This window comes from Myotis yumanensis, unplaced genomic scaffold, assembly GCF_028538775.1.
Source record: "Myotis yumanensis isolate MYYU_CA2020_CCGP unplaced genomic scaffold, mMyoYum1.0.hap1 SCAF_17, whole genome shotgun sequence".
In the NCBI taxonomy this organism is placed as follows: Eukaryota; Metazoa; Chordata; class Mammalia; order Chiroptera; family Vespertilionidae; genus Myotis; species Myotis yumanensis.
Window position 1 is genome coordinate 28,487,666 of NW_027223768.1, and position 25,569 is coordinate 28,513,234.

Below are 25,569 nucleotides of genomic sequence, written 5' to 3' on the forward strand. Positions count from 1 at the left end.
CTCTCTGTAAAAAATCAATAAAATATATATTTTTTAAAAAAGAAATTCTATTTTAATTTAGGACAAGTACTTAAATATTTTTCCTAAACTGTTTTCCTTAACCACTTTAAAAAGAGAGAGAGAATTTTACAAGCCTTACTTCTTTTCACTCTCAAAGAAATTATAACTTCAGAACTGTTATTAAGAGGTCATATAAATCTCAATGAAAAAGCAGCAATTGTTACAAATAAGTTTTTATGTAAGAGTCAAATTAAACCAATATTTGGATGCTTGGAGAATCTGTCACATAAATGACTTAGCACTCTATCCAGATATCATAATGACAGAACAATTTTAAAGGCACAGACCTATATAATACATTAAAATAATTATCAGTGGTAAATATATGTTGGCGAGGAAGGGTAAATACATTTTTCTAATGCCACAGAATGTTTTTCCAAAATACTTTCTAAAAATTTTTCCAAAATAATTTTTAAAAAAATTTTTTTTCCAAAATAATTTTTTAAATTGTTAAAAATTGACCTTAAGCCCGCTGGTGTGGCTCAGTAGTTGAGTGTCAACCCATGCACCAGGAGGTCCTGGTTCAATTCCGGGTCAGTGCACATGCCCAGGTTGTGGGCTCAATCCCCAGCAAGGCGTGTGCAGGAGGCATCAGATTGATGTTGATGCCATGTTTCTATCTCTCCCTCTCCTTTCCTCTCTCTCTAAAATTAATTTTTAAAGAAAAACATTAAAAAATTTATTTAAAAAAAATTGACCCTAAGAATTCCAACTCTTTCTTTTGAGAAAAAAAAACAAAAACATAAGTAACAAAAATATAGTAGCTTTTGGAATTCAGTGAATAAGACAATATGAAAATTAAGCCACATTTTTATAAACCTTACAATTAAACACCATGTATACTTTAATAGTGTCATAAAAAAAAAACTGGAGTAAATTTTCTATAAATTCTCACTAAGTGTTCAGTAAGATTTAAAATGCTGTTGTAAATGATCAAAAACTTGTTAACCTGCTTCCAAGGGAGCCAGACTTCATTAATGGCCTTAGGTTGGAGTAGAGGGCAGTCAAAAAAAAATCTGATCTATCGTCAGTGACATACTGACGCACTTGGACCAGGAAAAGCACATCTTTCTCTGCAGTGAGTGTTCCACGTCAGCTAGAGCATGGAAACACAGACAGCCTTTCCCTGCAGCATCTGTTGCTAATTGAAAGGGACTAGAATTACAAAATTCTAGTCAATTTCTCTCACCAGCTCTTGCTGTGTGTAAAGATTTTCTATGCAGGGGCCGAGCATTAGTCTTCCACTACAGCTGATGACTAAAGAGCAAAGAGAAAGAAACACAGAAGAATGTTTTTGAATCCAACATTATATGGAACCAAACTGCGAGAAGAGGGACAGCTAAGCATATCTTTTGTTAGGTTGGTAAATTACCATTCTATAAATACAACCATTCACCTGTAAAGGTCCATTAATGTCCTACTTAACCAATAGTATATGTCTTCTGTTTGGGTAGTTTCTTTTTTTATATAAATCTTCAAGAGTAACTGTCAATCTTATGCCAATTATGTCTTTTATTTCTAGCTCCTAGACACGGTGCCTGGGACATAAGAGCCACTTAATAAATGTTTGTTGAGTAAATATATCAATCATGTGTTTGGTAGCACTGTTCATTCAAGGCTTTCAAAGCACCTAAAAAGGCCTCATCACATTCATTTCTTGAGGTCCCACTGGGCATTTTTACATGTGGCAGGCTAGAAAGTTTCAGGCGTGATCTAAAGCGTGCTCTGTCCGCTGGATTAAACAAAAGTAGGGTGAGAATGGAGCCAGGCAGCTGATGACTGCAGTAGTCCAGGCAAGACATGACGGTGGCTTACAGCGGGTGCTGCAGAGACCCTTTCCAATGCTCCCCTCTTCAGGGATGACGATCCCTACATTTAGTTTGTTCTGGCACGAATGGCATATGGCAGAGGAAAGAGCTAAAAAGCCCTGGAAGCAGGAAGAAGACAGGGTTGGGAGGTATCCGAAGATTTCCCCTGCCCCTTTTCGATGTAAGGAATCCAGGCCCACAAAGACATGAAGTGTGCTATAAAAAGATGTAAGCTGGCTCTAATATCTGGCTGCTGGCCTGATGACATATTTAGTATCCATTCGAAATTTTATTTAAATGTTGTCAAAATCAAATTCATTTACGTGCACTGTAGGACAACCACACTACCTAGTTTTCTCCAAAGTTATTATTTTAGATTCTAGAGGCCCGGTGCATGGATTCGTGCACCAGTAGGGACCCTTGGCCTGGCCTGCGGAGACTGGGTGGAAACCAAACCAGCAGTCCAACATCCCCTGAGGGGTCCTGGAGTGCAAGAGGGCACTCTGCAAAGTTGCTGTGGCTTGGCAGCTCCTGCGTTGAACGTCTGCCCCCTGGTGGTCAGTGCGCGTCATAGGTACCGGCCAGTCAGCTGGTCGCTTAGGCTTTTATAAAGACACTAGAGGCCCGGTGCACAAAAATTTGTGCACTCGGGGGAGGGGGGGTCCCCCAGCCCGGCCTGTGCCCTCTCACAGTCTGGGACCCCTCGGGAGATAACGACCTGCTGGCTTAGGCCTGCTCCTGGGTGGCAGAGGGCAGGCCCAATCCCTAAGTGCAGCCCCTGGTCAGGCTCAGAGCAGGGCCAATTGGGGAGTTGGGGCACCGCCCCCTGTCATGCACAGAGCAGGGCGGATCGGGAGGTTGCGATGCCACCCTCAGTCACGCTCAGGGTAGACTGATTGGGGGGTTGGGGCACTGCCCCCTGTCACACTCAAGGCAGGGTCGATGGGGAGGTTGCGGTGCCACCCCTGTCACACACAGAGCAGGGCCGATCAGGGGGTTGGGGCGCTGCCCCGTCACTCACAGAGCAGGGCTGATCAGGGGGTTGGGGCACTGCCCCCTGTCACTCACAGAGCAGGGCCCATCAGGGGGTTGGGGCACTGCCCCCTGTCACTCACAGAGAAGGGCCCATCAGGGGGTTGAGGAGCTCCCCCCTGTCACTCACAGAGTAGGGCCGATAGGGGAGTTGGGGCACCGCCCCGTCACACACAGAGCAGGGCGGATCAGGGGGTTGGGGCGCTGCACCCTGTCACACTCAGGGCAGGGCCAATGGGGAGGTTATGGCTCTACCCTGTCACACACAGAGCAAGGCCCGTGGAGGGGGGTTGGGGCGCCACCCTCTATCACCCACAGAGCAGGGCCGATCAGGGGGTTGGGGCGCCGCCACTGTCACACTCAGGGCAGGGCCGATGGAGAGGTTATGGTTCTACCCTGTCACACACAGAGCAGGGCCGATCAGGGGGTTGGTGCGCTGCACCCTGTCACACACAGAGCCACAGGGCAATTGGGGGATTGGGGAGCTCCCCCGCTATCAGGCACAGAGCAGGGCTGATCAGGGGGTTTGGGCGCTGCCCCCTGTCACGCTGATCCCGGTGCCAGGAGCCTTGCTGCTCCGCTGATCCCAGTGCCGGGAGCCTCGCTGCTCCGCTGATCCCAGTGCTGGGAGGCATATTACCCTTTTACTATATAGGATAGAGGCCTGGTGCATGGGTGGGGGCCGGCTGGATTGCCCTGAAGGGTGTCCTGGATCAGGGTGGGGGTCCCCACTGGGGTGCCTGGCCAGGCTGGCTGAGGGGCTGAGGGCTGTTTTCCCGCTGGCAGTTGACTAAAAGCTCCCAACCGCTCCTTGTTTTCTTTTCTTTTTTTTTTTTTTTTTATTCTGGGCCAGCTCTAGCTCTGAGGCCTCGCTGCTGAAAACATGGATACAATGTTGCGGTCCGGGGCTGACTGAAAGCCGATTTTTTTTAGCTTCTTATTTGCAACATAGTAATAGTTGCTTAGAGTTGCAGTTAAGAGTCCAGCAAGTGAGGCGGGGAACGTTGGAGTCTGCAGTTCCTGCAGGAAGCAAGCCTCCCTGCTCACTTCAGTGCATGGCTGCCGGCCGCCATCTTGGCTGACAGTTAATTTGCATAAGAATACGCTGATTAGCCAATGGGAAGGGTAGCGGTCGTACGCCAATTACCATGTTTCTCTTTTATTAGTGTAGATATTTTTTTTAAAGTTTCCACAAATAAGACTAAATGTTTCGAATGAAAGCAAAACTAAAAGCTACACCAACTATGAGAATCAAATTTCATTTTAATTCCAAGTTTGGATTGTTCTTCTAATACCTATAACCTAAATCATCAAAGTTTAGAAGTTTAAAGTTTAAAAATCTATTGGTGCACAACTGTTGAGATTGTGCCTTTGAAATAAGGTAGTCAAAGGCAGAAGAAATTTACTTGCCTAAGGTCTGTGCAGATCTCAATTCTCAGGGTGAGAGACTAACTAGAACCTGGAACTTGCATTTCCTACCCTAGCCTTTCAAATGGCCATTTTCCTCTTTTTTTCTAATTTTATCCTATTTCAAAGAATGTTGACTGCCCAATTAGCATTTCTACATTGCATAAAGTCCTCCAACATTGTATTCAAATGATTATTCAAATACAGTATTTGTCAAGGAGGGTATCTGGACTGTTTAGAAGTGGCCTGTATCACCAATTCATTAGATTATTATCCAGAGAAGGCCAATGACAGAGGCTAGAACTTTGCAGAGAGAAGTCTGCAAGGCTGGAGCTCTGCTGTCCAGGTGGCCAAAAGGTGAAGGGAGGGGTGTGGGCTGGGTCCTCTTTTCATGCTTTCTTGGCTCATCCCACTTTCTAGCCTTGCTTTCTGACACCACATTAATTCAGTTGGTTTATAGGTAATTTAATTACCTGGAACCCTGGGCCTGTTTTGTTATACGTGGGGAACTGGATGTAGGTGCACACCACCGTCAGCTCAGTCTAGGCTTGACAAAATATCAAATTCTGCATTTCTCCCACTACCCAGCTCTACTCGTCCTGTTGTCGTGGTGACCACCTGGCAGCCATGTTCTGAGCTTTCCTACAATTATCTGCTCAACTTGAGTCAAAACTCCTTGATTTAACTTGATTCAGCATTCCAGGCCAAGAATTACGTGTTCAAGATAGTTTATAGGTGTCATTACTATACTGTATTCTTGTGAGATAAAATGAGAAACGGGTAACTACCATATGACTTCTGGTTGACTGATTATAATTATAATTCTGAGCTCTATACAATCTTGCTTACTCTCTCACCCTGCATTTCTAGTAGGAAAAAAACCAACAGCATGCTCCATTTTCCATTGATCATATCAACAACTACTCCATTCTGAAAAGCCATCGGGTGTCACAGTGTTACCCAGCCAACGCCATTAAAGTTGATTGATGGGGAAAAGGCTAACTGAAAATTGTGGCAATGACAGGCGCAGCTCCCTCTCTCTGCAGCTCTGCTGCTCTGTTAGGCGGGCAGAGCTACATGCACTGCTAGTAAAGGAACTTCAGCAATTTCACTTGCTTTATCATCATTAATTTTTTAAAGTCTTAGCATTTTAAAAGATTTAAAGAAGTATTTGTGAATAATTGCTTCGGAGGAGTAAGTCCTGGTTACTTCATGGAGATTCGAAATGACAATATTTCACATGGTAGAGAAACTGGTGATTTGGCCAAAGTAGCTAGCTAACAGTTTATGAGGGCTCCAGGACACATCCTACCTAGGGATGGATCCTAAGGGTCTAGATTAACCTCAAACGCATATTTAATCATCTTCACTTCAAAATGGCTTTGCCTGAACAACTAAGACTCAAGATGACTTGAAGCACTTCTTGTTTATCCTAATAAGGCTCTATATTCAGGGCACAAGTTTCTTCAATATACAAGAACTGCATCAGGGGATGCTTAGTGTAAAATTTTCACTCCTCTATCACAAACTTGAAAAGTTACTGATCCTCCTTCAAAGGTATAGATTTCATTTTTATAACAATAGCAACTGAGGGCAAAACATTAAAAGTACTTGGTAATCATTCAGGGGAAACACTAAAACATTTACTATGAACAAGAAAGCTACTGTTGCCGAAACCGGTTTGGCTCAGTGCATGGAGCATCGGCCTGCGGACTGAAAGGTCCCAGGTTCAATTCCGGTCAAGGGCATGTACCTGGGTTGTGGGCACTTCCCCAGTTGGGGATGTGCAGGAGGCAGCTGATCGATGTTTCTCTCTCATCGATGTTTCTGACTCTCTGTCTCTCTCCCTTCCTCTCTGTGAAGAATCAATAAAATATATTATAAAAAAAAAAAAAAGAAAGCTACTGTTGAAGTTTTGTGTAAGGATACATCAAACAGAAGAGTTACTGTTGTGAACTATAATGTTTAAGTATTAACCACAAATATTTTACTCTTTTAAAATTATTTCTGAAAGCTACCTATTGCGCCCTAGCTGGTTTGGCTCAGTGGATAGAGCACTGGCCTGTGGACTGAAGGGTCCCAGGTTCGATTCCAGTCAAGAGCACATGCCTGGATCAATCCCCAGTAGGGTGCGTGTAGGAGGCAGCCGATCAATGATTCTCTCTCATCACTGATGTTTCTATCTCTCTCCCTCTCCTTTCCTCTCTGAAATTAATAAAAATATATTTAATAAATAAATAATAAAAATAAAAGCTACCTCTTGACTTTTTCTTCTTTCTTCTTTGGGGGTTGGGGATGGGGAGAGACTACACCAGGAATATAGCTATATTTTCTGGTTATATCATTAGCATTTCCAAAATATACATCAATATTTGTTTGCTTTCTCTATCAACTTTGCATTCCTAAAATTAGACTCCTCATCCCAAAATTCTCAGATCTAAATGATTCCTCTTTAAACAATTTTGTTTGCTGAGACTGTTGGCATTCAAATTTCGCCCTATTCAAAGGCTGTCTTGGCTTTTTTCCCCTAAATAAAAATATTTTCCATAAATCCCTCATTTCTACAATATATTTTATTTCCCTCCCCCCCCCCCCCCCCCCCCACTTCACCTGAGGACATGCTTACAGAGAGGAAAGGAGGAAGGGAGGAGGGGGAGAGGGAGGGAGAGATAGCAGTTGCCTTCCGTAGGTGCCTGACTGGGGATCAAACCCACAACCCAGGTATGTGCCCTGACTGGGAATCAAACCACAATTTTTCATTGCACGGACAACATTCAGCCACCTGAGCCACTTCAGCCAGACAGGCTCCACAATACGCTCTTTCTGTACAACTCCATGCATAAAAATACATATTTAGAAAGTTCCCCAAGTGAAATAATTATTTTAACCCTACCAATGTAAGACAAGAAATCAATATTTGCCCTTGGGGGTAAAATTCTTCCCTTAATAAGATGGACTTGAATTTTGGCTAAATTTTGTATAAGAAGGAAATTAGATGATTTGACATCTGTAATCTTTTTTATACTCAACTAATTTATTTTATTACCAGTAAAATAAGTCCTGGAAAGTCTTAAGTAACTTGCACAATAAGGTCATGCAATGAGTTAATGGCTGACATGGGACAAATAGCAATTCTCAATTCCATTTCAAAATTTTAAACTTATGATGGCCTCATGATATTTTAAACCACTCATGATCTGAGTCCTAGATCTAATTATCAAATACGTAACTATCACATAGAGCACCGTGCTCAAAAAGCAACAAACTGTGTGTAAAACATGTTTATGGAGAAGGGCATGGGAGACTACTCTCAAAAAATATATTCATGGACTATTTGATAAAGTCAGGCTAGAAGAGCAAAGGATGGTAGTAAATAAATGTCATGCTCTAAAACTGAATTTCAGAGATAGTGTTCAGCATGATTTTTCTATGTTTCACTTTTCCCTGTCAGCTGTGAGCTGTTTCCAAGTGTGAAATCGCCTACGAGAGGAAGCAAAGCTGTCATTTGACATCTGGGAGCGTAGAGATTGGGATGTAGTAAAGAGCATGTTAGACTTCGTCAATTTATACATATATTCACCTATAAATTCTCAAGTCTAAAAGGTCCTCAAGCAAGACTGCTAAAAAAGACAAAGAAAAATATTTTCTTGACATTTTAGTTTTTCTTAATACTTGAAATTTTATAACAAAAAATTATTCTATATTATGATAAATAGTTGCAATGATAAAACACACAAAATCCTTTGCGTGCCTGTGTATGTGCAAATAGAAATAAAATCAGACTAACTACAAGGAAGTCCTCTGAAGAAGAAGAATCAATTTACTCCAGTTTTTATTCTATAATCTCTCACAATGGAAAATAGAGGAGCCTGTCTAAAAGTCTCTTAATACAGCATCTAAAAGTCTCCTAATATGGAAACTAGACACTGTTATATTTGTATTGTCATGCTATACAATCTATTCCTACTTTGGGGACAATTTCTTTGCTCTTTTCTCTTCCTGAACTCCTTTCTGTTTCTCTGGTATGAAAGGAACCCATTTACCATGAATGATGTTTATTTAAAGTAAAACCTTTCTAGAGAGTCATCCTAGATAATCTAAGGATACAAAGTGAACCTAAAAGGAAGGGCTTCTACTTTGAAAACAGGGCTGGGTTTGATCAGTGAATTCGTATTCTCAAGACCCTCTTGATGGGCCTGCAGCTGCAGCCATTTATTTGCTGGCTTTTTCACAGATGTAGACAGAGAACGCTCCATGGTTTTTTGTCTTTTTGTTGTTAGATTTGTTTTCTTTAAAATAAAAAGTCACAACTTTTTAAGCTTGTCAATATCAGACATCCTTGGCAGTATATATACATTGTTGAAATGACTGTCTTTTTAAAATCTAAGACCACAAAGTTGGCACAAACCTATACTTAAATAACAGAAGGTGATCATTTGCATTTCAAAATTTATCTATCTTGCTTTTCCCCTCAATTAGACCAAAACATGTTGATTCACAGGTTTCTGTGTGTGTGTTTCTTTCTTTTTTTAAACTTATTTATAGAGCAGAATAATGGCCCCCCTGCTAGTTTGGCATTCGCTCAAGTTTCTGTCCATGTAAATCAAATCTGTTACTGGAAATTTTTTCTCAAAATATAAAGGCACATCATCCACAAGATAAAAAGATACATTGCTGATACTATAAAGTACAGGGCAGGTGGGTAATGTTTTTAGGACAAATACGTGATAAGGATTCCCAGGAGGGAGGAGTGGTAGGGGTAGAGGTTGCACACTGTTTAAACAGAAGCGAATCGTTTTCACTGTAATCTTATGACAACTTCACTTTCTGAGTTACTTGGACAATAATACGAAGGTTAGCGATGGGAAATGGAAGGGCAGGGAGGTGGGGAAGAATTAGTTAAACCCTTAATCTTTCTAAGGATAGATCAAAAGAGAACTAAGTACTCTATGTCCCCCTGTATTCACTGATTTGTGATTTTTATGTGTTGAAATACTAGTATATTATCATTACTCCCACCTCTTTGAGGGAAGGAGGAAAGCCTACTTGTAGCTTTTATCAGTTGGACTGCCCTTCAATTTTGAGATGCAGTAATTTACAAATTTTTGCTCTAATTCCCTTTGCATTGTAAGCAAGGGGCAGGAATACACAGACTTAACTAAATCCTATAATTCTCTAGATTTAAGATCATCTAAATTAGAACACTAGCATTACTTTTCAGTTAAGGCCATTATTGGTTTTATTTTAACCTGTTGATAAGACAAATTAAAAAGCCCAAGGAATGAAGAGATTTTCCACATTGTTCAATGCAAGCCATAATACTAGGGCACTTTTGCAACTCACAAAGCTTGAAAGTACAATTCTTTTATGCAAATAATTAAAACAAAACCCTTCTTCAGACTACAGCTTTTTTTTAATGTTAGTGAAGGACAACCTGGAAGATGAGAGCAAAAATCCATTAATGGTAGACTGCCACCTGCTGGTCAACTGTAAGAACTGTGATTTCGGGGGGGGGGGGGCTTAAAAAGTAGAACTTGGATACTGATATATTAAATTCAGTATTTCAGAACACAAAACTGAAAGTTGTATCTATTAATGAGTGCGGTATGATTCTGTGCCACACATACACTCTAGGGAGGTCAACATGCTATAATGTAACAGTAAACATGACTGTACTTTAAATTGAAGAAAAATAATCTGCTGGAATGCCAAAGTACATACAACCCTACAGAGTTTCCAGTAAGAAAGTAACAACACTAACAGGAAATAATGAGTCAGTTATAAACATTAAACAATGCTCCATAAACCTTTGGTTTTGATCTAAGGTTTATACTGCACTTGACTTCAAGGTTTAATAGGATTCTGCTTTTAAAAAATCCCCAGATTTAATTTTGATTCTAAAACCTCCAATTCATTATAACTAGTACATATGTTAATTTATACTGCTACCTAATATGCTATTTCTCACCAAATTAGAAAAGAGGAGAGTCTGTTAAAAAAAAGAGAGAGAGAAAGAGAGAACTAAATAACCTTAACAAAGTGATTTTACTCTAAACACATTTTTGTTATCCCATTAACTAAATCATACTAACAAAGCTTCAAAAAACAGCATAATATTATGTATTTGAGAGAAACAAGAAAATATAAGCATGCTCTACTGCCCCTAAAAAGACATAAAGATGAAGAGCCCTAATTTGGGAGAAGAAAGAGAGTAAGGTAAGAAGAAAATCCAAATCACTGTTTTCAGAACATAAGTTTTAGGATATTTGCTCTGCAAGTTGAAAAACTTTGAAATTCCCCATTACAGAAATCATTCTTAGTAACTAAAAACAATATAATAATCATTTCCCATTATGCAGGGAAACAATGTTAGCATCAATAATACACTGGTTAGCTAGTAAGCACTTAAACACTGTATTAATCAACAACTAAGCAGATCATGTCAACATAATCAGCTTGAACCTCCTTTGAAAGCTGGTGGGGTGACAAATGAAGACACTTTGGCTATCTAAAGAGGCTGACTATTAGGCAAAAGGTGAACAAACTTTGTATTCTGACAAAGAGAAACTAATTCAAATACAATTCATATGCTTAAGTGACTTGTAGTTTTCAACAAAGGATCTGATACCCCTAGAAATAAATCTCTAATTAAAAGAATAAATACAGTAGAAGAGAAACATGTTAAATCAAATATTTGACAAAATAGGCTATTTTAAAACAAGAAGAACATGCTTCCTAAAATTTCTCAAAAAATAGAATGAGCCCTTTAAATTAAAATCTGCTCTAAAATGTGAGGTTGGCTCATCTCTGAAGTCACACCCTTGCATTTTTTTTAATTCTATATTTTATCCATATTTTTAGCCTTAGGAATTTTACCCATTTAATGAATTACCTCTCACATCTTAATAAAAATCATCCATTTAAAGAGGCTCAGGGTATTTAAAGTTCTTTCTAAACACTAAGGAGTTAAGACATTTCTAACGAGAAGTACAAACCCATCTAACAACAAATACACACACACACACACACACACACACACACACACACACACACACAAACTATGGATTATATAATGGTTTCAATTTCCTTTTCTGAAGGGTTAAGGAGATAACCAAATCCAACATATATGTAAACTGCTAGTGACAAATACAACTTCCATAAAGAAATGAGAGCTGCGAACCACTTTTGCAAGCGAAACATTGTAGGAGATGACTCTAACCTGGGGCACAGTACATTCTCTCTATGGCATCGCTGTCACAGGAATCTTCAACCTCACTCCACCTGCTAAAATACGTTAGCTGAATGTGTCCTAAAAACAAAACGACAGGAGAAATCAAAACATTTTTCTCTTCCATTTTCTGCAGAAGTGAACTGTAATTACTCCTTTTGTAGCTAAAAACAGTATCATTAAGAATAATGGCATCATTAAGTACTAGAAGCTATTACTGGGGGTGAATTTGCTGCACTGATAATGAAGCTCTAGATAGGAAATGAAGATACTAATTACAAGATAAAACGCCTACTCAGTTAATTGGAAGCAACAGCGAATAAAAAGAAATGCATTTGCAAAAGTTCCTGACCTCTATCATTCAATAAGATGTTGTTTGGGTTCAAATCGCGGCACACAATTCCCTCTCTGTGTAAAGCATCAAGGGCTACCACCATTTCAGCTGCCCATCTCTGAATGCAGCCCTCTGGGATGTAAAACCTGGAGTGTAGTGCTAATTTTTTATCAAGGTCCTCAAAAATCTGATGTATCTCCTTGTCTCCTTCTAGTGCTAGCCCACTGGCTTCCTTAGTCGCAGAGTCTCTCTGAAATAAAGTCTGTTCCTCTTCAGCCAAATCATCAGCTTGATCTGTAAACAGCAATACTTCCTCACTTTTTAAAGTGTCCGTGTCTGCACTGTATTCGTTAGCACCTGAGAGTGGGTCAGAAGCAGGGAATACGCTTTCCTCTGTGTTGTTTGCAGTCACTGCCGACTCGACCACTCCAAGTCCTTGAAAGTTAGGTTGTGGGCTATGCATCAAGGAAATGTCTGAACTACTATGATCAACAGCAGCTACAAATAACATCCCAGGACCCCCCTCTACATAGTGTTTCTCTGTTATACCATCAGATGGAAGCCTAGAGGGGTCACTCAATTCTTCTGCACCTTCTTCTTCCTGTGCTTGGCACTGTTCAGCACTAAGCCTGAGGCATAAAACATCGGGGGCTTCCAATAGTTTACTTTCTATTATGCCTACATTAGTCTGTGTAAACTTAGTAGGTCCCATTGCTGCACCATCTTTTGTTGGTTCCAATTCACCAGGTAGGTTTACAAGAAGATCAGGCCTTCCTTCATCAGTACCACTGATATCATCAAAAGCAGCATCTTTAAAAGAAATAACTGGAACAGAGTCATCAGAGCCCCTGCTAATGGTGTCCTGAGCTATAACCTTGCTTTCACTAATATTAAAACTCCTGTCTCCGTCTGAAAGAGTAAAAAATGGCTTCAAAGGCTCTGACTTTAGACTATACATTTTTTCTCCAAAATCAAGTCCTAGGAGTTCACTAGTGCTATCCTTACTGTCTATCCTAAAGAATTCCATGGAGCTGGTTTTAGATCTACTGAGGGAGTCTGATGTCCTTGGAGAACTAACTGTTTCCAGGTCATCATTTCCAGGGAAGAATTTAAGCTCATGTGCCATCAGCTGGGTGCTGGGGCTGTCGCTGTCAGCAACAAGGTGCGTGGGGAAGCCTTCAACAGCTTTGGTATCAACACCATTTCCTTCAGTCTTCATGAAAGGCTCCTCATTCAGTGACCCTGGTTCAATTTTTTCTTGCCCATATTCATTGCATAAGGTTAAATAACTAGTAGTGCATTCTTCTTCTGAACTTGAGCCAGAATCTGGCCATTTTGGTGAGCTATCTTGGCCATCATCGTCTTGGTTGCTATCATCTTGAGAGCTCAGGGTAAGACTACTTTTCAGAGGCAGAACCTGAGGCATGGGTCCAGCATCGCTTCCTCTGGATTCAAAGCTGCTGCTGTCCTGAGGACTGGAAGGTGGCTGTTGCAGGTGAACTTTCATAAGTGCAGGTTTTTTCACTTCCTCGATGTCAAAGCTTTCTTCAGGACTTCTGTTGAGAAATTTACTGACATATGACCACAGTCTGCCACCTGTGAACAAGTACAACAACAAAAAAAATTTTAAGATCCCTAAATTAACAGTTATTTATTGAAGTCACTAGAAAAGCAAAAGGTATTTGAATAATCAACTAAGAGCCAGTCAATGATACCCACCCATTAATATATCCAGTATGCTGGAAGACAAGTATTTTAATAAAATGTCTTTTGTTATTGCTGACTGGTGAGTACAGTGTCAGCATATCTCCTAATACCAATTATTTCTGAAATGACAACCTATTTCTTCCTTTGAAGGGAAATTAGTTATAACAAATACTAACATGAAATCTCACAGCTGACTTTCTGCTTTAATGTTAAATATAATTTAGCTTTAGAAATAGCTGATTGTGTTCTGATTTGTTTATGTAATAATTTTTTCAAGCATAGCCCCTTGGTCAAGTGGAAATTCATAAATAAGTGCTGCTTAAAACTGTATACTTCACTGGTTAAAAAAAAAAAAAAGTCAGTAATATTATTGCATTTTGAAAATGCCCAGTCCAAGAGCAGAGGGGAGATTTGGCATCTGGTATATAATTAAGCCATTATAAATGACATATTAATAATATTTTCCCATTTTCTCTCCTCCTCATACACATCATGTGTGGTATGAGACCAAGTAATGCAATTGAATATTAATTGGGCAGCCATTAATGAGGCAAGCTATTGTAATTCTAATTTTGTATTCTGATATATATCAGAAACCTATACAAACCAAAAACATAAAAATCAACTTCACATAAATCACAGAAATAAAATAAGCCAATGTTTTACCAGCAATACTTGTTAGGTAGCTATTTCACCTTATTTTTCATTTGTTTTGTTTTTACCATTAAAAACTAAAACTTTTTTGCTAATTAGAATCATTGATTAAATAAACTATAAGCATCCAAAACCTACCAAAGCTCTACTGACTAGAAACAGTATTACAAGAAGATTAGTTAAATTTGATCCAGAAATCTTAAAAACAGTAATTGCAGAAGCATACTTTGTAAACATATAACTGTAGCTTCCAAAAGTGAGAAATCGTGTTAAAAATGAAACTCTTTATTAATATGGTGAAAGCAACTTTTTTCAGCACATTTTAATGCTGTTATTAAGAATTACCATATTATCATATACCAAGGGTAAGTAAATATTAAGGGAAATAATCATTGACAGTCAATTACATGTGTAAAAAGGTCAATGGAAGCATCCAAAAACACTTTTCTACTTCTCATTTCACTTCATTTAGAGAAATTTGATAAATATATAAAAAGTTCCCGATACTATGCCTCACATAGAGTAACTGCTCAATAAAGGGTAACCGTCATAATATTAACCTAAAATACTCATGCATCTCCTCTACCAGTGACGTAGTTAACAGTTTTCTTCCATTTTGATAATAGTTAGTGGTATAGGATATTATGGTGTTTAAATGTTTAAACCTTCTCATTTTTCCTTAGCTAACTTTCTGTTCTCACTAAATTATACTTAGTTTTTCTTATTTTCCAAAATTAAAACTTAATTTTAAACATTCATATATGGCTTTGAAACTCACTCACTTATACAAGGAGCTATGCATTGGTTCCATCTTAAGTCTTTTGACAACAGTAACCACACCCTTCTTGTCACAAATAGCTCTACTGTGGCACACTAACAATAATGCCTAAACCTGAAGCTGGGATTCCTGTATGCAATCTAAAAAAATGATGAGTTATTTTCAATTCTCCTAGATGGTGACTACTGTAAGGATGGAACCACGTCTTTTTCATTTGTGCATATGTACTTCCTACATAGTGCACAGGACATGATAGACAATGACATAACAATGCTTGTTAACTCGGGTGGCAACTCATCAGAAGGAGACATGCCATCACAAAGCAGACAGTATCTTCAGCATGAAGTTCCAGGAATCAGCAGGAAATAGCATGTACTAAAGTTCCAGGAAAAAATTTCATTCATTCTTAGGCCAATTCCACCTGGATGAGCTGCTGAAATCTAAAATTCAAGGTGCTCCAATTCTTTATTTTTGCCCCCCAAATCACTTCCTCTTTCTGACTTCTGAGCCATTCTGTCAGAAAAGCTTTGGACCAAACTTGGATTCTTTTCTCTTCCTTTTTCTCTCTACAATTTTCCAAGTCCTATAGGATCTACCTATAATGTTTCTCACAGTCCTCCTCTTCTTTTAATTCCTTTGACCACTCTGTGTTTCTGGAATAAAGTTATAGCTACAACTTAATTGCTACCATAACTGCTTCCAATTTAGCACAGATCTTATGATGTCATTTTTCCATTCAAGAACCCAAATCCCCTCCACCTACTGAATGATGCACCAACTCCATAAAAATATTTGAAACCCTCAGTAATACAGTATCAACCCATAAGTTAATCTTCTCCCTCAACTCACTGCAAAATTCATCTGAATTCAAAATTCACATATAACCACGCTGGGCTTTCGTTCAAAGTATACCTACCACTCAGAAGTTTCTTTCCTACTAGTTTCCCCAATATCTGCTTGTCAAAATCCCACTCATTCTTGAAGGTCCTTCAGAATTTGTTTTATTTCACCATTCTTTTTTATATCTCCTCATTGGATACAACTCCTATAATCTCTCTATCATCTATACAACATTCTATTTCATATTAATAATACTTTTATGCTTTTATTATCTCCTTTACCAGACTCCAGAGCCTTTATAACTACAGGGAGAGAATTCTTTCTAGCATATAAAATAATAGGTATTAGAGTGGCTTATAAGAAGATAACATCTTTTACAAATTTTTGAAACCCTCTCAAGGAAAAAGGTCCCAAAATACCCTGTATTAATAATGTCATTATTTTTGATCATGTAATCTTCCTATTTTAAAACAAATATATGGTCCTATTGTTAAAAATTTTTCAAATAAAGAAAAGAACAAGGAAAACAAAAAATTCTGAATATATAAATTATGCATAATCACTATTAACTATTAGTACATTTGTTTTCAGTCATTTTATTCATGACTAACATCATTTCATAAACATTTTCTAATTTTCATGAGAATATGAACTTGAAGGCTATATAGCACATGTGACAGGTATCATGATCTATCAATGAACACTTACGTTACTCCAGCTTTTGCTATTAGAATTAAAATAATATATACTTTTACATACAAATACTTGGCATCTCTGATTATTTCATCAAAACAGAGTCCCAGAAATGAAAGTACTAGATCAATACTTTTAATGCTTCTGATATGTGCTGTTATCCCCAGGACCTACTCCTACAAGCAATGTGCATTGGTGCCATCTTTATAGCAACTTGCTTATATTGGATATTAGCAAGTTTACCAATTTGGCTGATGAAATACGGCATCTGATTTAATTTCTACTCTTTCATTATTAAGTAAAATTTCTAAATGTATTTGCTGGCACTTATGGAATTTGTTCTTAGCCTAAACAAGTATCCAAATTTATTATAAAAACTCTGCATGTTTAAGCAAAATATAAACTGTTTTAGCTCTTCTCCATCCTTTCCTAGGTGCCCACTTAAATTTAATGCTCAATATGGAGCTACAGAAACAAACATGTTGGACCTATCACATACTTTTTTTAAATTACGAAATCATGAAAATCACGTAATTTACAAGAACACATTATTCCTACTGAAGTTTCTCGCCCACAAAAACTGATTGGGCTTTATTTTCTATACAGATAAGATCAGATCCAACAGACTAACATACACGAAGTCAATCTTACTGTTGTAACATTAAAAATATTAACCTTAAAAAAATCCTATCATTGGCTAAACCACAAAATAGAAATACCAAACATATTTACGCTTTTTAACACTTTAGGAATCGAAATGACACCTTTCTAAGCCCCATTGAAGCATATAAAATAGTAGATATTAGCTATTTTAAGCTATGAAAATAGTATTTTATAAGGTTTAATTAAAACTCTCTCTTTGTATCTCATCAATTTTAATCTACTGGGGTTTTGGGGTTGTTTTTTTTTTTTTTTTGCAAGATTGCAAAGAAATTTGTTAAATTTAAATTTGCTTGACTAAAATTAGAACTTTAAGTTAATATGTATGATAAAATATTGCTGGACCAATGATCAAAATCATCTTTTGACCCAGCAATTCTACTGAAAGGAATTTCTCCTAAAAATAGTTCTCAAAAAACAAAGATATATCAGTAAAAGCACTAAAAACAATTTAAATACCAATTAACAGGGGGTAATTAAATAAATTATGGTAAATCTATACTACCAAATACTTTGTATCTATTCAAAAAAATTAGAGCAATACTTTCAAATATTTATACAGTGTTTACCATGTACCAGGCCCTGTTCTAAGTACTTTACACATATCAACTATGTAATCCTCACATCAGTCCTATTGAGGTAGGTAATTATTATCACCCCTATTTTATAGATAGGGAAACATAGGCACAAAAAAGTTAAGTAACTTGTCCAAAGTCATACAACTAGTAAATGGTGAACTGGCTCCAGAATCCTTGTTTTTAAGCATTACACTATACTACAGACCTATATACACTGAAAAGGAAAGCTGTCCAAGATACATTGTTAAGATGGGGGGAGAGGGATAAGCTACAAAACAGTATTTAAGATTCATTTATGTGTTGTTTTTTAAGCAGACAGGTAGGGAGTATATGTTTATACACACAGGAAATTTCCCCCTATTTCTAGAGAATGAAACTTGGCATTAAAGTGAATAGGGAGGGAGAGTTTTAATTTTACTTTGTATACTCCTACATAGTTTGAATTAATTTCTTTACATATTAGTTTTATAAATTTTTAAACTAGTTAATAAAAAGATAATAATTTCACTCCTTGGATCCCCAAATAACTTGGGTAGAAATTACTTCCCATCTCCCATCTATTTGGTGCACATTTAAAAGCTTTTCCAATCATTTTCTTCTAACCTAGTCATTTCATTTTTCCTCTGACTCAGTATTCAACAATTATACACTGAGCACCTTCCATATTCTAAACATCCTGCTAAATGCTGGAATATGTATTATGAATATGATTTAATCCATAATCTTCGGAACTTAAAAAGTTTCAATAACACTCATGGCCTTTACTGAATACAATTATTTTCCCACTTTTTCTTCCTTAGAGTCAAAGTAAGAGATTCATTAACAGAAACGAGCATTTTAAACCTCTCTCCTAAAATCTCATCTGGTATAGCCAACTGCCCACTCCATACCACCTAGATTTAATAAGCATCTCACACTCACATGACCAAACTAAATCTCTGATTGCTCCCTCTACATCTGCCTCTCCCCCAGCTTTCCCATCTCAGTAAATGGAAACTCCATTCTTTCAGTTCTTTGAGCCAAAACCCTGGTGTCATGCAAGGTAGAATCATGTCAGTTCTATGCTCAAAATATATTCGGAATCTAATAATCACTTCTCACCACCTCCACCATTAACATTTTGTCCAACCCCCCATGATTTTCACCTGGATTGCTGCAACAACTTCCAAACTGGTCTGCTTTTGCCTTTGTCCTTCTATATTCTATTTTCTACAAAGCAGCCACAGTGATCCCCATCTTGCCACAATGCCCCCCAATAACTATCTATCAATAAAAATCAAGTTCTCCAAGTGGCCTACAAGACTACACAGGATCTGCCCACCTGTCTCCTCATCTTGCTAGGCTCATTTCCTGCCACTCTTCCCATTCTGCTTCCACCACAATGACACTCCTGCTTCTTGTACACCAAGTGCACACTCTTGCCTCCAAGCTTACGTACTATTCTCTCTTGCCAGGATAATGTTCCCTCACGTATCCACACTGCTCCCTCTCTCACTTCCTTCAAGTTACTGGCCAAATATCCCTTCTTACTAAAGGGACCACTCTATATAAAATAGCAACCCCTACCTCGCTCTTTTGGCATTCCCTTCCTTTATTTATCTCCATCTGATATATATTTACTTAAGTATTTGTTTACTGTCTGTCTGGCTTTTATAATGTAAGTTCCATGTGGGCAGTCTTCATTTATTTTAGAACTAAGACTGTATCCCAGTAAACATGCAATACATTTCTGACTGAATGAAAGAAAGTAAGTCAAAGAGACCAATGTGAATTATGAACAGTTTTTTGTAAGCAGAGGAAAACGAAAGCCACAAATCATAAATATTCAAATATTCATATTATGAAAAAACAACTGCTCATTTACTTTTTCAGTAACAGTTTAGCCAGTATATGAAAGTGACATTTGTATGCTATATGCACAACTTCCTAATTCACAGAGATAACAAAGAAAGCACCACAAATATGTAAAAGATAGCACACAGTCCATCATCTAGTTCACTTGATTGCTCAAGCCAAATCCAAGAAATTGCCATAGATTTTTCTCTCCCAAAATTTATTTTATCACAGATGCCATGGACTCTAAGTATCTTTGCTAGTATGCTAGAAGGCCATGCCATCATAATTTCTTGTCAGAGACTACTCAATTAGCCTTCTCACTGCTTCTTGTCTTATCTTTCTATAATCCATTCCCCACACAACAGCCAGAGTGATTTTTTTTCTTAATGTAAATCTGTTCTGACCACTGCTTCAGATGTCCAATGTTTCCCAATGCACTTGAGTAAGAGCCAAAGTCCTTACTCTGTCATAGAAGTCTCCTGCCTGCTTCTCCCATATTCCACTATTACCCTCACCTACTATACTACAACCAAATGACCTCTTTTCTTTTCCTCAAACATTTCAAGTTTGTTTTTGCCTTCAGTTTCTTTCACTGATGCTGTACCTGAAATGTGATTCCCCCTTCCATCCAAATGGTTCTTTTGTCATTCAGAATTCTTAAATGTCAGCTGGACTTCCCTGACTACCTAATCTAAAATAGTCCCCCAATCCTTATCTACTGGATCTCTCTCTGTTAAAGATTAGTATGATACTGCCCAGCCTGTGTGGCTCAATGATTGAGTATCGACCTATGAACCAGGAGGTCATAGTTTGATGCCCAGTCAGGGCATATGCCTCAGTTGTGGGCTCGATCCCCAGTGGGGGTCGTGCAGGAGGCAGCCGTTCAGTGATTCTCTCTCATCATTGATGTTTCTATCTCTCTCTCCCATTCCCTTCCTCTCTGAAATCAATAGATAAAAAATAAAAGATTAGTATAGTCCTTATTATTACCTAATATTCTCATGCTTTTAGTTTTTCTGTTTGACTCTTCACAAGAAGAATGTAAGTTTCAAAGGGGTAGGCTCTTTTCTTGTTTTGTTCATCTAAACATACTCAATAAATTTGTTGAATGTTAAATGAATCCAGAGTCCCCATTTGTACTATAATTTAATATTTTTGCATTATAAAATCTTCTTAAAATTAAACAATAGACACCTAAGAAACACAGTAAAAAGAGATTCCCTACCCCTAAGTCCTATATAATAAAAGGCTAATATGCAAACTGACCAAACGACCAGTCGCTATGATGTGCACTGACCACCGGGGGCAGACGCTCAATGCAGGAGCTGCCCCCTGGTGATCAGTGAGCTCAGCCAGAAGCTGGGCTCATGACTGGTGAGTGTAGCAGCGGTGGCAGGAGTCTCTCCCGCCTCCGCGGCAGTGCTAAAGATGTCCAACTGCCGGCTAAGGGACCTAAGCCAGCAGTCGGACATCCCCCCAAGGGCTCTTGGACTACAAGAGAGCACAGGTCGGGCTGAGGGGAACACACACACACACACACACACACACACACACACACACACACACACAAATTTTGTGCACCAGGCCTCTAGTGTTTACATAATCCAAGACAAATTCTATGGTCATGTGACCATTCAAATTCAGATATGGTCAACAACAAAGGAAAATAGACTTGGTAAAGATAATCTAAAATAGTGGAAAATTTGAAAACTATTATGTCTATGTCTTTAAATCAGATTATAAAGGCTTTCTATAATACTGCAATAAATTCAGTTGAAATATCAGCTTTAGAGTAGAAGGGAAGGTGAGGAAATGGCTGAAGAAAAACTGAAGTATGAGTTGAAGAAGCAAGAGAAAAACAGGAAGAGGAAGTTGTAAATAGCAGGGGTAAAATAGGATTACAAATTTGCCACAGATAATCTCCAGCATGAATAATCCACCCTGGGTAATAGAACATTGACTATAATTACATTCATCCTACTGACCTTGTTCTAAATTATTATGGATTATTACTGCACAAGTTATTTTTGTTCCACACCAGAGGTGGTTGTATTCAGCTATCAGATGACATGACCTCTAATTCAATAATGTCTGTAATGCACTGGTATCCTCAGATAAAAGCTGTCTATAATGTCTGAACAAAGGTGAATTAGTTATCCAATTCACACACGCAATTAACTCTCTTAATACCTGAGAGACCATGAAGCCCCTTTTGAATTTCCTATTAAGTACCACATATGGAGGTCTTCCCTCCATCTGTAGTTATCTTGTGCTGTACTTCATAATAAACAATATTAATAGTTTACTGCCATCAAAAATCTTGCATTAGTTCTCATAAGAGACCTCATTCTGCAAAGCAATGACTCATTTTCCTGGGAAAATGCATTAAATTCAAATATTATGCCTATTAGTAAAGCACAATAGTTCCCTATTCTCAGTAATGTAAAAATAATAATAACACCTTCATGAAATACAGAAAATATAATATTTTCACCATTTTAAAGAACACCTCTTAAAAGCCAAAAGGCAATATTTATACTGTGGATTTATATTTATATGCTGTATTCAGTTATTTTTAAGAAAAAAAATTTTAATTCAGGCACTAAAGGGCAAAAACAAATCAAAACATAGTCTTTTTGCCACCTGTTCCCTCTACTCAGAGCTGAAATTTCACAAAGAGTTTGAAGGCAGAGTAGTGTGCTTCTCTCTGTTTTGTCCCCATATGTGATGCCAATGGCTGTATTCGCAAAAACCCAGATTAGAATAACTAGGTCATGTCTAATGTCAAGCAAATACCGGGCCTTCTAAAAAGGGAGGTAATTAATTAATTCTTCAGGGGATGCTTTTTATTTTAGTCATCTAACATTAATGTATCCTTTCAGCAGAGAACAAGAGAACAAAATAAAATCTGTACAATTAAACCTGGCTCTCTTAGCACACATTTCCATCCTATCAGATCAAATCTAGGAGAAAGCAAGGAGTTAAGTATATCAGCAGAACCATCCTGTAGCTCCAATGAAATCTGCTGCTCACCTGGGTTTTCATTTCCCCTCCCAACTCAAAGTAGGCAGGAAAGGCAGAGGAAGAAGGCAACAGTTTCTTACGTGTGTTTCATGTTTTACCCGTTCATGTAATGACAGATGGACACTCTAAAAACCAAAAAACTAAATAGATGACATTCCTGGCTCCAAAATTTTAAAGTACAAACCAACCTTCTGCATGCTGCAGCACAAGAAATACCGACTCCTCAGAAATGATGTACTTGTGCAGACACACCATGTTGGGCACACAGCGGGGGATGATGGTCTTTCTGTTCCTGCTGTATTCACTGCTTTTCCTTAGACCCTGACAGAGAACAAAAAGGTCAGTTGTACCCTCAGTTGCCTTTGGAGCCTGCTGTGCTCTGTGTTTATCAACCAAACTAATCTATCCGAGTTACTCTGGGCTTCAGAGAAACCACTCATCTGCTGCTCTATGCCCCTCAGTCCCTGGAGGCTCTGCTGATGGCATCTGGCGAGAATCCAGAGAACAGAAGATGCCACAAAGCTGCCATTAAAATCAATTATGTGGGTCAGTGTTTTTATTAGAGATGCTCTCAAACTAAGTCATCAGGATCACACACAGTTATTTCTCTATGACCTTTTCTTAAGTTTTATTTACTTGTGTATATCTTTAAAGCAGTAGACGTTGTGAGATCAATTCAAATTCCTGAGACACAAAAGGTATTCCTAGATTAAACAGGCAATTTTAAAGTTCTATTCCAAAAAAGCACAAAGATTATTTTAGTTTTCTCCAAAGGAACAGGTGTGTGCAGTTTCTAGTGTCATACCTTGGTTTAAAAATCTGGGGAAATGCCAGTGATAAAATATATTCATAAAAAGAAATTTGTTTCAGTATATGTCAATGTGATCTACTGCCATGCATCAAAAAAAGAAATATAAAATTAATATGAAATTGATTAATTCTGGATGCAGTGGAAATGCTTAAATTGAAATACTTGTAGAATATGTACTGTCACAATCCATTTCAAATACAACTTAGAAATTTTAAAACTGAGGATTTTCCTTCCTTATTCATTTAGTTACAAATGGAGTTATATAGAGAATCAAAACAGAAATATAAAAGAAGGCCAGGGATGTAGATAACACTTTCCCAAATATTTGTTACAAAGACTTTAAGGTAAAATGTCAGCACTTAATCATAATCATAGGTTAAATGGTATATGGTCTCCACAAATTATACAAGAAGTATTAGAGGTGAATTTAAACTGTACATTATACATTTAAACATGAAATGAGTTTTCAACTTATCCAAATTATTTCCTCCATACTCTATTACCTAAAATGCTTGTTAAATGTATGCGATGGAAGGACAAAAGATAAAATAAATACAGATCATCACAAATATAAATGAACATTCCAAATAGAACATTCAAACACCCAGGAAAACAATATTATTTTTTTTCTTTCAGAGCACAATTTGAAAATAAATTTCAAGATCATTAAACATATAAATAAAACTTTAAAATTACTTTAAAAATTAAATAAATAAACATACAAATTCTACTTACTTTTAAAATGAATGTCTGTTCTGTCCTTGTGTCCATTACAAGTAAAACCTACATAAAAAAATATGAGTAATAATTTATTCACAATACAATGCAACATTAACTCATAACTTTTTTAAACTACACTTTAAGGGTTTGGGGAAAGTGCTAAATTGACTCCACAAAAGATTGTTAACTTCTGAACAGATTTTTTTTGTTAAGGCACCAAATCACAGGATTAAAGTAGTCTTACCTAAAGGTTTTATTATTGTTTCCTTTCTAAAAATGCCATATTTTAGAAAAATTACTGTTTCCTAGATTTACTTTAAAATGTATTTCTTAAAAGTGAATGAAAAATTATTTTAGACATTACTTTAGAATTTTTTTCTCATGAAACTTAGTTAAGAAGTAAAAAAAAAAAAATACTTTTATAGTAATTGCCGAAATCTCGATTTTCTCCCTAAGGCCCCTTACATAGCCATTTGCTATTATAATGTGATCTTAGTAACTCAAGCTCCAGTCTGAGGCCTCCTTATGGTCCCACTTCTCCATCCTGGACTCATCCTAACTCAGTGATGACGAACCTATGACACGCGTGTCAGAGGTGATATGCGAACTCATTTTTTTGGTTGATTTTTCTTTGTTAAATGGCATTTAAATATATAAAATAAATATCAAAAATATACATCTTTGTTTTACTATGGTTGCAAATATCAAAAAATTTCTATATGTGACACGGCACCAGAGTTAAGTTAGGGTTTTTCAAAATGCTGACACGCCGAGCTCAAAAGGTACGCCATCACTGTCCTAACTCCTCTTTTTCCATCAGCAAATTCTGTTAGCCTTATCTTCAAAATGTATCTAGAACTGAAGTGCCTCACCACTTCATGGCTATTTCCCTAATCCAAACAAAGACACCTGGATTAGAACAACTGCCTTCCCAGCAGATCTCTCTGCTTCCATCTTTGCTGCCCTTGGTCTGTTCTCTAAATAGCAGGCAGGGTTTTCTTTTTAAAACAGAAGTAGATCATGTCACTCCTCTCATTCAGATAAAAGACCTAAGTCCAAAAGATGATCTCAAGACCCCTCATGATCGCACACACTGCCACTCAAACTCCTGACTCCCCACCCTCTTGATAGATGGAAGGAGCAAAGAGAGATACAAAATTATCCTACCATTTTAATATTTTATTATTAAATAAATAACCAGAGGTTGGCAAACTTTTTCTATAAAGAGACAGATAGTAAATATTTTAGCTTTGCAGGCCCATGCGGGAGGTCTCTGCTGCAGCAATTCAACCCCACGTTGTAGCACCAAAGCAGCCACCATCTGAAACTGGCTGTGACAGGAGTATTTACACCACAGAAATCAGCAAGCACTGTAAACAGGAAATTTTCCCCCCCAATT

General features: G+C 37.7%; 1 protein-coding gene across 3 annotated transcripts in view; it reads right to left on the reverse strand.

Annotated features, from left to right (window-relative positions):
* Positions 1-25,569, reverse strand: part of RPS6KC1 (ribosomal protein S6 kinase C1) — a 133,669-nt gene that overhangs the window by 14,452 nt on the left and 93,648 nt on the right. For all 3 annotated transcript variants that reach the window (XM_070397688.1, XM_070397687.1, XM_070397689.1), the window contains 4 exons: positions 24,186-24,233; positions 22,828-22,960; positions 11,888-13,465; positions 11,527-11,616 (listed from right to left, as the gene is read on the reverse strand). In XM_070397688.1, the coding sequence (XP_070253789.1) occupies positions 11,527-11,616; positions 11,888-13,465; positions 22,828-22,960; positions 24,186-24,233 (1,849 nt within the window). The remainder of the gene's footprint in view (positions 1-11,526; positions 11,617-11,887; positions 13,466-22,827; positions 22,961-24,185; positions 24,234-25,569) is intronic.